Here is a 14,055-nt window from a genome sequence, read left to right as displayed (position 1 = left end):
GCACTCAAATTCACAAATCTCTTTACACAACCCAAGTACTCCAGGAATGTCTGTAAATTGGAAGCTAACACACTGGGTAAGGAGTGTTATTGTAGTCACCAACTGCAGTGACAGGCACACAACAACACTACTAACAGGAATAGATGGCAGTAGTGGTGGGGTTTAACCATGCAATACGCATTTTAAAAGAAGCAACATCTGACAAAAACAGGTGCGGTAAACTATATATGAGTTAATCAGTGTTTTTGTAATTGACACATACTTGGAGAGGAACTGCACGGCGACCCAGACACCAGCGTACATGAGGCCCTTGATGAGCCAGGAGTCGATGTCCAAGTCAGCGATAAAACCAACTAGCCAGATGACGACGAAGGGCGTTCCCAACATCACCTTCTGCCTGAACTCCTGCAGGAGGACAGGAAGGTGGACAGAGGGTGGATGGACAACAAACAGAGGGAGACAAATAAATAAGACTGTTAGAGACGTGTCAAAGAGTTGAAAGAAAAGAGGAATTGATGGATGAATTGCGTTTTGTTTTAAAAACTGGGGACTGAATCATGATCCTAATCAACAGAGATACAGGTTACATTAATGTTGATGTTTTAACTTAAAGCAGAAGCAGCCATTTGCTCTGATTATGAGAAAGTTCAGCTGAAAGCTCATTGGTAAATAATATGCAGCTTTAGCTTTTACGTACAATGGATGCTGCACACATGCTACTTGCCATTTAGATCACACTTTTAATTGAGATGAAATGCCTGTGTATGAAGTGAAATGTGAAGTTTATAGCACTCAAACATGATGTCTTTTTATAACCACTGGCTCTCTAAAGCCAGGTTCAGACACGCATCCAAAAGACATGCGGTTTTAAGACTGAAAATGTGCGTCAAGCATGAACACGTATCATATTGTTCCAAGTAATGTATTAATCTTGGATGCCCTACAACATCCCAACAAACAAGACTACTCCATGTTGCTATGACACTGACCAATAGGAGCATAAACACAATTGTTGTTTCCAGAAGTCAGCCCCAGTAATTTCAAGCAGAAGGAGAAAGATTTCATGCTACAACTAGTCGAGGACCAAAGTATCCCTCTGCAAGAATTTATGACTCTACAATCACCTAATCGGACACAGTAGCCCTCTTATCAGACTAAAAATATGGTGTAGTCTGAACCTGGTATTAGCTGTGGAGACATAAAGAGGAACGTAAGAAGCAGTTCAAGTACGTCAGATTATATTTATATATGTCTCCATCTACATCAGCCTGTGAAGCTCTGCTCACTACAGCACTGACACTAGGGATCTGGACTATAGCAGACAATCTTCAGAACTCAAATAGATGCAAATAAAAGTCTAAACTAATCCACGTGTCTATACACCTAGTGTCATACAGTTAGAACTTCTATACACAGAATAGACATTTTGGTAAATATTTTGCATGGAAACATTTCATCTAATTTACCTTCATTAACTAATAACATCCGGCAGATGAGTGGAAAGATGACAACACATTTAAGCAGAGTTAAAACAGAGTTAAGTGGCACAGTTATTAAACGTAGAAAAGCTACATTAATGAAGGTGACACAGACACAAAGATATTTACCATCTTCTAACAGGGTTAGCAAATTAACAGATACATGTGTGTTCTTGTTGTATCGCTGACAGGTAAATATCTGAACATATTTCATAGTTCAGTTTCAACAGAAAAATGATCTTTGTCGTGACTGAGCACACACTGTGGTCAGATTCGACACAGCAGTAAACAAACTTGGCTCCCTGCTTTGTTCTCTGTTGCAGTAGTTGTCTTGTTAAATCCTAGAGGTCATTTATGAAGAGCACTTCTTCCTGTCAGACTGTCTGGAAGCAACAAACAGACTAGACTGGAGGGTAGTCGCAACCACAGACATGTTGTGACAGTGCAGCAGTGCAGAAAGAGGTTCTGTCTGGACATACCTGCCCGAGCATGTCTGTAAGACCAGAGGAGGCAGAAGGACACCCACAAAGGTGTCTTTACAGTGTTAGGTCTGACCTTAGTGCAGGGACTGATGAGTCACTGCCTCTGGTGAATTGTTCCAATGATTTAAGTTGATGATTTAGTGTGTATTTTTAAATCATTCACAAGCACTCTACTTTGCTCTTGGTTTTTGTCTTAAGGACCTGAGTATGTGTTTGTACCTTGTCCATCTTCAGTCTTTTCAGGTAGGACGGGCTGTCGTAGCCTTTGGCTTGCCGTGCTTCCTGTAGGTGATTGATCATCCAAACATTCTTCCTTTGCTTGGCTAGGTCCAGCGGTGTCTCACCCTGAAAAATAAAACGACCAGCCATTGCACACATCTGTATATACTATGTATTAGCATTAAACGCACTGTCGAAACCAAGAAGACGCTGCCATCTGAGCAACAGTTTAAAAGACAGTCTGGTTTCTTTGAGCCAAGGTTATATGAGGTACTTATCCATTGTACATATATCTACATTAGATGGTGGCCACCATGCATCTCGTTTGGTTTTTACCTCTCTGATAGCAAGCTGAATAAAAATAAATAAAGCCTAGAATTGATATTGATTTTTTTTTAGGTGGTGAAAGCACAATTTGCTCCATGCTAGGTGCACACCTAGCATGGAGCTAACCAAGGAACTGCTGTTAATGGGTCTGTAGCAAATTGTGCTTTCACCACCTAAAAAAAAATCAATATCAATTTTAATTGAGATGAAAACCATCTATGGCATAGTACCTTGAGTATCTCAGAAACTGAACTACCTCTTTCAGCTGTGAAGAAGACATTACCTTGATGTTCTGTGCATCAACGTTAGCATTGGCGTCCAGCAGCAGGCTGATGACGGTGGTGTTGCCGGCCAGCACGGCCCAGTGCAGCGCTGTGTTCTTATGATATTTGTCGCCAAGGTTGACGGAGACGTTGAAGGTCAGTAGCAGCCGGGTGGGATCCACACTGTCACACAGAGGAGAAAATCAAGTTAAGGTAACTTAAACTAGAGTGCTTCTTGTCTGATATCATAGGCCCTTTGAGATCTTGCATTAACATCTGTTCTCAAGTGCTGGTTTGGGACACCTATGGAGACGCATTTTAATATTTCTGCACTGAGCCACATTTTAACTTCAACCTCCTGGTGGACCAATAAGTTAAATTGCTAAATTATAAATAGAAACTAATCCTTCAAGGAAGCTGCTTAACAATGAATATTCATATGAAGCCAAGAGGTGACATGGAGAAAGGATTTTCTATGTAAGCAGTTTGTCTGATATATGGCTGCTCATTTAATTTACCGTGTATGTGGGGCTCTAGTCAGCAGAAACATGCTCTGGCTTATATGTGATTATTTTTCTTCAGCCATCAGATTCTTACTTCAGGGGTTCACATTTATTCTACTTTATTGTAATCGTGCCATTAATAATTCTTGACAAAGCTGACCAAACAAGCTCAATATATAAAGCTGCAGTGGAAAGAAAAAGCATGCATTACTATATGAAGCTCATTCCAAAGACTTACTTTATCTTGCCTCTGTATAGTTCATGGAACTGTATGGCAAACTGCATAAACATACACACCTGTGTGTCCTGTAAGCCGCCCACATCAGAGGAGTCATGCCGTTCTGATCCATCATGTCCACATCCTGTTAAAGAGGAAACAAAGGGTAATCCAGCTGAAGAAGCTGAGGAGCCAGTGTGGTGATGAAAGAAAAATAAAGGCAATATGGCGCCCCCTGATGGAGGGAACTGGTATCACATACAGACAAAACACTGACAAACCGTGGTGAAAAGTCACTCGCTATCTATGAGTGGATGGTGTACAGAGGTAGATTCATGCTGCTAGGGTCTTTTATTGTCTTGTCAAAAAACAAGTGTCTGCTTTGGGTGACAGATGTGCATCTGTGATGATGCTTGGTTGCTGTTTCCAGCACAAGGAGCTTGTTCATGACACTTTGTCTGGGAGTGTGTGATCGTTATTTCTGCTGCTCAAGTGCAGCAACGAGGACATCAAAAAATAGACCATGTATCTGAGGCTTGAGTCCATTTTGGGTATGAATTGGGAAATTATCTCACAATTCCTGCATCATCTGATCGGCTTTTGAAGGTGCAGAAGTGGCAGATTGAATAATTTAGGTGAAACATCGGCTCATAATTGATCTGAGCACAGCAATGAGCAACAGGTCATAAATTGTGAGGGGAAACACATAGTTCTGAGTGTCAGCAACATGGTTTTTAAAAACATTCTGGTGGAGCACACTAATAGAGAAAAGATTTCCTGTCACACCAGCACCATATTCACTGCTGTGAAAGGAATAATTTATGGCTTCCCAGGTTACTTTGTCTTCCTAATAAATAAGCTGCAGTGTTTCTGTTTCCTACCTGTCCTTTGGCAATAAGGTAAGCCACGATGGAGGTGTGGCCGAACTGGGCGGCCAGGTGGACGCAGCTGCAGCCCTCGCCATCGATCAAAGACGGGTCTGCACCATATTTCATGAGCTGTACCACCATGGATAGGTGACCTTGTCTGGGAGGTGAACACACAACAAACAGTGATTTACAGTACATATAGAAACTGTCTTGTTCCACAAATAGAGAAACTGATGCATCTGGAAGCATCTGGTAGCATGCAGCTCTGCTCACTCGGGCTTTCACTTCACAGCTGCTGTCATCAGTGCAAAGATCTGAGTCTCATATACTCCCACAGCTATTAATCTGCTATACTGCACACCACAAAGTGATGCAGCCTTGAGAGTCTGATTTTCTTTCTGTTATCATTTTGTCTCCATGGTGCCCCCAGGCAGTTGGCTACATGATATTATTGCATGCAGTATATTGGATTTTTAAACTGTGTTTTTATTACCATCACTTGTATGCTAGGTAAAATTCCCCCAAAGGACAATAATGCATATAGTCCATGATGACACTAGTTTTAATAATAATAATAATTAAAAAAAATTGGTGAGTTATGTCCCATCACTTTCACTGCACAAAAACAAGATTTGCTGTGAGTGAACATGAGTAGCCGAAGCCTGTGATGGTACTATTCTCCAGCATGTGTGTGAGTGTCTGAAGTCCTACGGACAGAGGAGGTTGGGGGCTTTATAAAGGTCAGTGGCAGCTGGAGAGGGGTTGAGTGGGGTTTGGGGTGAAAGTGAAGGGTGACACAGGACTCCAGAGTGCCTGTGCGGCAGCGGCAATGAAGATGCCTGTTGTCAAACCAATCAATAATTCAGGAGGTGAGCTCTTCATGCCCCCTGTCTTGTTAGGTAAAAGCTGTGGGGGGTGGATCTTATGTGACCTGTCGCCTCATGCCAGTTCACAGTTCATCGCACAGAAAGGAAATAAAAAGCCTTTTAATCTAGTTTTAGTCTGTGGATGAAAGTGTAGACATCAAGGAGACAATGATGGTGATTCTTTTTAAGTAATTAGATAATATGCATTTAATTGGCACAATATAAAGTGGTGCATGTGTGTTACCTGGTGGCCCAGTGCAGAGGTGTGGAGTTGAGATCTCCACCCAGCTGGTCAACTATGGCTCCCTTTGATATGTAGTACCTGCACATCACACACAAACACAATCATCAGGTGAAACTATACACTTTGTGAACAAATGAATCGGATCTCTTTTTGTTAAACTTATCTCAGACTGTGTAACCAGTATAATCGCTAATAGACAGAAATGTCTGCTGTTCTTCTGGTAGACCTGGTATGTTATGCTTAACCTGGCCTACAGTCTGGTTCACATCAAGTCAGCAAGCAACAAGTCAACAAATTTGTACTGCAAGAGCCCTGTCCAGCCAGATTCACCTTCATCACCATCAGCTATGAAATACAGCAAGTAGGGAGAATACAATAAGATATTGGAGGAAATGAAATCCCTCTGCAATAAACTAAAACTTGTCAACATGATTAAGTGCAATTTCAACAGATAAAAGTAACTTTATCTACTTCACATGGCATACATTTGGTTATTTCAGTGTTAATTTAAACACAGTCAAATTGAAGCCGAGACTTCACACAGCGTCCATTATTTGATTTCAAACTGAATGTGCTGAAGCACAGAGCCCGAAGAAGAAAAGAAAGCCCTAACTGCCTTAACACTATATAGGGTATGTCAGCCACAGCTTTTCCATCCGCTTAGTTTTCCTGTGAATGTCATGCCTCATTTTATTAGTAAATGCTGGCAGCAGCCTGAGCAGAACGGATCCATGAAAGTGAGGTGCATGTTAACCTGAGGTGTCATAGAGAAATGACTGTCAGTTAATGAGCTGAGGGAAAAGGAATTACAAATAAAAGTGGTGTAGAGAGTTCAAACTATAAGTTTATAGCTTTCAAAGCATAACCCTCTTTAAAGTTAAAACCAACATTCCACCAAAGCAAATATGAGCCACTCCAAAATAAACTTTGGAAAATAAGTGCCAACAGCTCCCATGTGGACCAGAAAGTCAGACTCGTAAAGCAGCTGGTAGGTTAAGTCTGTACATGAAACATGTCGTGAGAAACTGCTGTGTGAGAAAACACTATAACTATAATACACTGCCAACAAATAATAACTATCCTGGCGTCAGGAAAATTAAAGGGAGAACTGCTGTGGTATCTGGAACCAAGACGTTAGCAGCAGATCCGTTAAGTCCTATAAGTTGAGAGGTGGAGCCTCCACCTGTTTGTCCAGAACATCTCACAGATGCGCAATGGAGAGATCTATTGAGATGGGAGACTGAGATGTGGGGACTTTGGATCCTGGTGAAAGAGGTCACTGTCATAAGGGAATACCGTTTCCATGAAATGGTGTTCATGGTCTGTTCATGGTCTGCAACAATGCTTAAGTGGGCATTATGTGTCAAAGCAGTATCCACATGAAGGCCTAAAGCATCACATTTCCTCAGTTGGCTTGTCTTCTTTCCATACTGCATCCTGGTACTGTATGTTCCCCAGGAAAATTATGCATGTGCACCTGACCTACATAATAAGAATAAGAAAACCTTTATTTGCCCCACAATGGGGAAATTGCAGTTTGCAACAACATGACAGAGATAGAATAGATGATAGACATATTGCGCAGACTATTGTTATTACACCATAAGGTATAATAATTCTTCCACTACTGCCTGGTCCAGTTCTGATACTCTGTATGTCCACTGTAGGTTCTTTAGGCAACAGAAAGTGGTCAGCGTCGGCATCCTGACTGGTCTGGAGCTACACAGCTCCATAAACAAACTGAGAAGCAGTGAGTGTTCTGACACCTTTCTATCACAACCAGTATTGATTTTTCTTCAGCATATTCAGCTACAGTGGCTCGGACTGGACCACGCCAACCAGCCATGGCTCCCCACATGCGTCAATGAGCCATGACCCTGTCACTGCTTCACTACTTTTCCTTCCTTGATGTCTAGCAATCACGATGTGTCCTTTGTCAATGTTGCTCAAATCCTTAAAATTGGTTCTTTTTTCCTGCTTCTAACACATCAGCTTTGAGGACAAAATGTTGACTTGAGGAGATAATCACTGTTATTCACAGTGCTCAAAATGTTTTTGCTGGTCTTTGTATATTGGTAGACTTAAACCTGGCTGTGTACATACTAGGGCTGCAGCTATCGATTCTTTTTGTAATCGATTAATCTAGCACTTTATCGATCGATTAATCGGATATTTTTTTTACGTTTTTAAACAACCAAAACAAATGATGCATAACGTAAATTATGTGGCTGTAAAATGATCAAGCATTTGCCTTTTATTTCTCAAAAAAACAGAGAACTCCAACTCCAACATTTGGCTCCAAAACTAAGCCCATGTATTGCAATTTACCCATTAAAAGTGCCAGTGCCAACAATTAGGATTACATAACAATACTGTTAAGCGAACTTACTGTAAAACAAAAAGCAATTTAATTTATTAATATGCACAACAAGTTTCATGCTGTAATCTAGCCCTGACATCAAAGTAAATATCCGTTTCATGTAGATTTCTACACCTGCAGCATTTACCATTAGGCTACTAACAAATAATACATAATTTCTGGGGTGAGCCTATTGGCTATGGTAACCTAGCAACCTGTGTGTTTGTTTGTGAACGCGTGCTGTGCGTGAGGAAGAGTGAGAGAGATGAGGGTGCAGAGAATTTAGTAACGTCAATGATTCTGATAAGCTCAGGCCTGTCGCGTTCGCCTCGCGGCCGCTCAATTTGTGATAATAGGGGAGTATATGGGAGTATTTGGCCGCTATTCGCGGAGAATTTAGTAACGTCAATGATTCTGATAAGCTCAGGCCGCTCAATTTGTGACCCGCTGCGTAAATCCTTCGGCCGGCCCGGTCGTCCCGATTGCCATCATATCTAGTCAAACCGCATCATGACATCGCTACATACAGTATGCGATTAAAATCAGCGAACATTAATGTATAGGTTTAGGTTACGTTACCTTGTTTCAGCGACGCTTGGTGAAACAGCATGTGGATGTTTTCTGTTTAGATGCTGGATCAACTGCTGTGATACGCCAGGTCTACTTTGCAGTATTTACACTGCACTTTGTTCTCTTCCTTTTTTAGAATGTAATGATCCCAAACTTTAGACATTTTTTGCCGTTTATGGGCATCTTTACTCTCCGCCATCGCGCCAACTAAATTCAAAATGTATCACGCGCTAGTGGTGTGCTTCGCATAGGTGCTTCCAAAACAACGGTCCGTGTGGAACAATCAGATCCCTGCGCGTATAGTGCGCGTCATAGGAATTTAACGAGGCTTCGAGGCAGAGTTTTTGCCTCGAGCAATTTTTGTAATCGAGTTAATCGAGTAACTCGACGAATCGTTTCAGCCCTAGTACATACGCTATACATTATGTTTGGAGTTGAACAATATGACTAAACTGGGCTTGACTGAAAAGCTATAGACAGATTACATAATTCTTATTAACTTCTTTACAGACTTTCAGCAGTAATGTACAAAAGAAGCTGGAGAGGATCAAGCACCGTCAGTAACATTTCTAGAGACACTGTATCTCTAAAAATTCTACATTTATGTTGTCCCACGCGCTGTGAAATAATACCAAAATGACTAAAACATGTATTTTTGTCCACTTGTTGACTCACTTGACCAAGTCTATCCTGTTGTTGATGGCGGCCCAGTGGAGGAGTGTTACGTTTTCTTTGTCTGGCTGTCGAACGTCAAAGCCCGCCTCCACCAGCTCCCTGCAGCGCTCGAAGATGCCGTACCTGAGGAAGAGAGGCGGAGAGGGATTAGAGCCTCCACACATCCAAATACATTCCCAAAAACAGAAAAATGCAAGGTTAAATATGCTCAACCTAGAAACGCTGAGGCCAAAACAAGACGCCTACACAGTGGCATAACTTGGCAAGCAGAGATTCCTGACCTCAAATCAAAACAACATAACCACTATCAAATAAAACAAGACAATACTTTTCATTGTCTTATCTGCAAGAACTTCTCAGGAATAAATCCGCTCATCATGTTCCTAAATGGCAAATGACTTCTTCAGCATTGGAAAACCACAGTTGGAAAAATGACAGTGTTCATTCTAGATTTAAAGTCTGTGGTATCTTGACAACGCAATAACACATAAACTAGGCTTCCCCTCCAGGAATGACACTAAATCCAATCAGACCCATTGGTAACACTAAGTCAAAACAGCTGACACAACAACCCAGGCTGTTCACTCACTGTGTGGCTTTGACGATGTCCCAGGTGCTGTAGTCGTCCACATGGTTTTTGCGGCTGACATTCTCACTGTAGCCGTGATTGTAATGACTCTGGGGTTTGATTTCCTGAGAGGAAAGAGGTAGAAACACAGAGATAAAGATGAGTTAAGAGTTCTGCTTTTTCAGGCCATCAACATTATGCAAGAACAAGGGATTCACCGACAGTGAATATGCGGGTTAATGTTTTAAATAACAATCTGGCCAACGGCAGATACCAACACCATTTTTGTTTTTGTTATTTAATCCCCCTTTTGTGCCAGGGAATCTAATTTTCATTATGAAAATAAGATACTGAACCGTTTTAAAAGCGCTTCGTCACACCTAATTCAATTATTCTAGCCCTTTCATAAGATATTCTGTGAAAAATATAACTACCTTGGAAGTAGACAATGTACAATGGGCTTTAAGTTTTATACTTAAATTACAATCCAGTACAATCCGAGAACCATGTCTAAACCTTATTTAGAAGAACAGATAAGAGACTGAAGGAGAAAACAGATTTTCTGTGTCTGAAATCAAAGAGACTTTTTAGCTACAGGATTTTCATTGTGTGCTGGAAGAAAATCTAAACTGTAACACGTGCCAAGCATACAATAACAAATCTAATGCAATTTCGCATTATTAAAAAAAGTTAACATTGGGTTGGTATACTGGAAACCCTTCAAGACAGCACAAGAATAGTCTACTGATCCAAGAAGAGCAATTTTGGTTTGGCCCTGTCAACAAATTTCCATAAAAATAAATAAATCAGATGCTGTGGCCCACAACAGCAGGGTCAACAGGGGTGCTTACGACAAGGGGAAAAATACAGGAACTTAAAAGTCTCGAAAGCAGATGTTTTCATTTAGAGCGGTTGATCAAACCTCAAGTTGTGGTTGGGTAAAATCGTTATACTGGAAATTACATGACAAAACCAAATGCCATGATTTATAATAATAGAGTAATCTGTTGGGTTAGCAGGTCCAACAAAACCAACAGAAGTGATGAGGATGTTAGTCGAGATCTGGACTCAACTCTGACTCTAAACATGGTTGTAGTAAATCCTCTTCCTGATTTTGCACGGCTATAGATGGTTATATTATATTATACTACACTATATAGACATGTTATATGTATATACATTACACACATCTATCCCAGGGTGAGAGTGAGCTTGTGTATTTATGATTACAACTGGGGTTTTAGAGTTGACCTTATTTACAGCAGACAAAAACTCAGGTGTACAATATATCATTATCAACTACTGAAACACACTTGCACAGCATTACACCAACTGAGCCATTTGTAATTATTAGTTGCATGCTTTTCCGCTGCTCTGACGTGTCAAAGTACCAGCAAACATAAACTAAAACATGAATCATATAAATACGATTAACCTAGAAACAACAAATATAGTACAAGAGTACTCCACTGCACGCTAACATAATTCAGTCAGAAAGCGAAGCTAGCATGACAGAAATTAGTTTGTAGGCACTGAACTACAGGTCTCGGCACCTTGCTCATGAAAACGTCCTATAAAGATGAGAACCCCGACCTGGTTGAGTCCTGCAGCAGCTGGAGATCTAATCTGTCACACGGATGTGGTGTCTGTGCTACTCACATTCAATTAGCCTCCATAGTAACGCAACAGAAAACCACAATTAGCATCCATCACCAGGAAACAAGGGCTGCATCTGGTGGACACAGAGCCCCTACTCTGCTTCCAGCCATTCTGCCTCTTAACTTTGTGAGAACTGAAGCAAATGTTAAACCGAGTTAAGTCGCTTCTTGTTTTCTGTTAGATGAAAAACAAGTGATTGATTCTATTTTTATTGAGCAAAACCTGCTTTGATTCTACACTTTTTCTGTCCCTTCAAGCAGATGGGTTCCTCCATATGAGCTGGATTCTACTCGAGGTTTCTTCCTGTTAAAAGGTTTTTGTTTGTTTTGTCACCGTCACCTTAGTGCTTGCTCTGAAGGTTTCAGCCTCTGGGTTTTGTAAAGCGTCTTGAGACTATCTGGATTGTTACTGATGCTTCATGAATAAAATTCAATAGAATTCTGTATAAAATTTAGAGTCAAAACTGTGATCATGACTCAGGAGTTAAAAGCCCTTTTTTTTTTTTTTGCTGTGCAACGAGGAGGAATAATGAGGCAGCCTCTGGGGGGCTGGGAACATGGCAGGCTTGCTTCTGAACAGTTAGGTAGCCTGAGGCAAGAGCTCGGGGAAACAGAGACCGAGAGCTGTACTAACTCGCCTCACAGTTCAGCTTGGGCTTCCCCACAGAGACAGGGGGAGTGTGCCGCCTGCATCTCTGCCACCGTTGGGGATTGTTGGTGGAGAGACAAAATGAAGACAACAGAATAACAAAAGAAAATGTGAGAACTTTTAACAAAAAAATTAGTAATGACACGGATTCTTTGTATGAAGTGAATGAAAGTACAGACACTGGCAAGCAGAGCATTTTAACCAAGCTATCAAGATGCTTGACTTTTTTTTTTTATTTATTATTATTATTTTTAACTAAGTTATCTAAGTCCTAAGTATAAATTGCAGTTGGGTAAACTCACCAACTCGTCACATCCTCTCAACAGCATTTCCTGAACAGCTGCTGTATGATTTATACTCTACAAATTACGAACATGGCCTATTTACACTAGATTGAGACTGAAAAGATGATTTTACTTGGGTTTGGAAAAAGGAAAATGTATCATTTATAGTTGAGATTTTAGGCATCTAGCTGGTGGAGGGACTTCAATTCCTAAACAACCAAACATCACAAATCAACAACAGCGAGGAGAGACGGTAGGTGGGACACGATCATGATAACACAACAGAGGAAGAAGAAAAAAAGGAAGCCTGCAGAGAGAATATTTTGTTTTAGAGTGTAAATTAGATGGAATTGGAGGGTGTGACGGCGGAGATATGAAGGTGACCAGCTCTTATTTGTTTTCTATTTAAAACATGTTGATGCTGCCGGGAGGTACTTTTCTCTGCCAAGTTCTGGTCATTTTACAAATCCATATGATCCATTTCAACTACTGCATGTGCTCTTCGGTCTAGTTTAGCTGCCAGGGAAAAGAGGCGGGTGGGAGTTGCTCAATTATGATCTCGACTGCGCTTAGTTTTTTGTTTTTCTTCCTCTCACAGGGTGACAAACAGAAGCCCTGAAAAATGTGGAACTGGAAGCCTCCTCCTTCATATTCAGTTGAGGGGAAAATGCATTTCTACAAAAGGGAAACTGCTTCCCTCTCAGTCGGTGGAGCGGGGTGGAACGAGTGCTCGGCTTTTCACCCACAGACAGCAGATGGTAAATCACTTTCTCCAATCGCCACCTCCTTCTGGGGAGATAACCTCTGACCTCTTTCCAGTCACCGCGGCCTCACCTCCATCTCTCCTCTCCCTCCTGACGTCTAAATAGCTGAGGATGGCATTTTACACCGCGGTCATAATTGGAGCCCGAGCATTTATTTTTAAACCTCTTAATATGTAAAAGCTAAAGAATAACCCAATTAGGGAGGCAGCAGTGAGTAAATTAAAGATACTGCCATTGATTTTAGGTTAGAACCTCACCTTTTCAGCAGGCTTGGTTTTTGTTAACGGAGCTGGTCAGTGGGACATATGGCAACCCCTCCCTAGGGGGTGGAGGTCACGTGTGCCTTGGGCTAAAAATGTTTGACAGCACTACTGGAAATGCTCATTGGATTACAGTAGCATCAACAGTAGTAGAAGATAGAGTGAAAAGGGAAGCAATTTACAACAGGAGACTAACTATTGGGTTTACAGAGCAAAGAATAATTGTTTTCTCACTGTGTCTGCCAAGACTAGGCTGCACTGTTACTGTGTTTTCCTCAGATTGGATGTGACATTAGAGCCATTTTGAGCGGCTAATTCAATATTCAACGCACAGTTTCAATCCACGGATCAGGAGGAAGCGGAGTATCAAGCACTATTTTTTTTTGTGAGGGGGATAATGAAAACGCTCGGAGCAAACACAATGCGCATTTTCCAATCGCAGTTGGCGCTAAAGGGGAAGTATCAAAACGAGCGGCCGAGCGAGTGCAGCCTATACGTGTACCCTAAACGAGTTTTATGACAGCACGCTCATTTTCATTTCCAAATGAGACAGGAAGCCAAGGACATTTAACACTCTCTACCCGAGAGGAAATGTTTGCGTTTGACATGCTGAACCGACTCAAGAAAAAACTAAAAGTGAACATCCTTTGAGCACGCAGCTAAACTTTTGATGCTCTAATTCAGGTGCCTCATTCATTTAGAGTCACTCGGCTCTCAGTAAAATCTACACGATGACCTAGATTCCAAGTAACACCCTGCTGAACAGAGAAACAACTTCAAACCAAACCTTTATACGCACG

At 41.3% G+C, this 14,055-nt stretch overlaps 1 protein-coding gene across 1 annotated transcript in view; it reads right to left on the bottom strand.

Annotated features, from left to right (window-relative positions):
* The window catches only part of zdhhc17 (zDHHC palmitoyltransferase 17), a 29,726-nt gene that overhangs the window by 11,009 nt on the left and 4,662 nt on the right, over positions 1-14,055 (bottom strand). Inside the window, exons 2-9 of the mRNA XM_084573277.1 lie at positions 9,662-9,765; positions 9,073-9,195; positions 5,469-5,546; positions 4,371-4,515; positions 3,570-3,634; positions 2,790-2,952; positions 2,180-2,305; positions 263-405 (exon numbers count right to left, since the gene is read on the bottom strand). Of these exons, the coding sequence (XP_084429403.1) occupies positions 263-405; positions 2,180-2,305; positions 2,790-2,952; positions 3,570-3,634; positions 4,371-4,515; positions 5,469-5,546; positions 9,073-9,195; positions 9,662-9,765 (947 nt within the window). The remainder of the gene's footprint in view (positions 1-262; positions 406-2,179; positions 2,306-2,789; positions 2,953-3,569; positions 3,635-4,370; positions 4,516-5,468; positions 5,547-9,072; positions 9,196-9,661; positions 9,766-14,055) is intronic.

The sequence above is a fragment of the Chelon labrosus genome (genome assembly GCF_963514085.1).
Source record: "Chelon labrosus genome assembly, chromosome: 23".
Lineage (NCBI taxonomy): Eukaryota > Metazoa > Chordata > Actinopteri > Mugiliformes > Mugilidae > Chelon > Chelon labrosus.
This window is presented reverse-complemented; position numbering and strand designations above follow the sequence as displayed.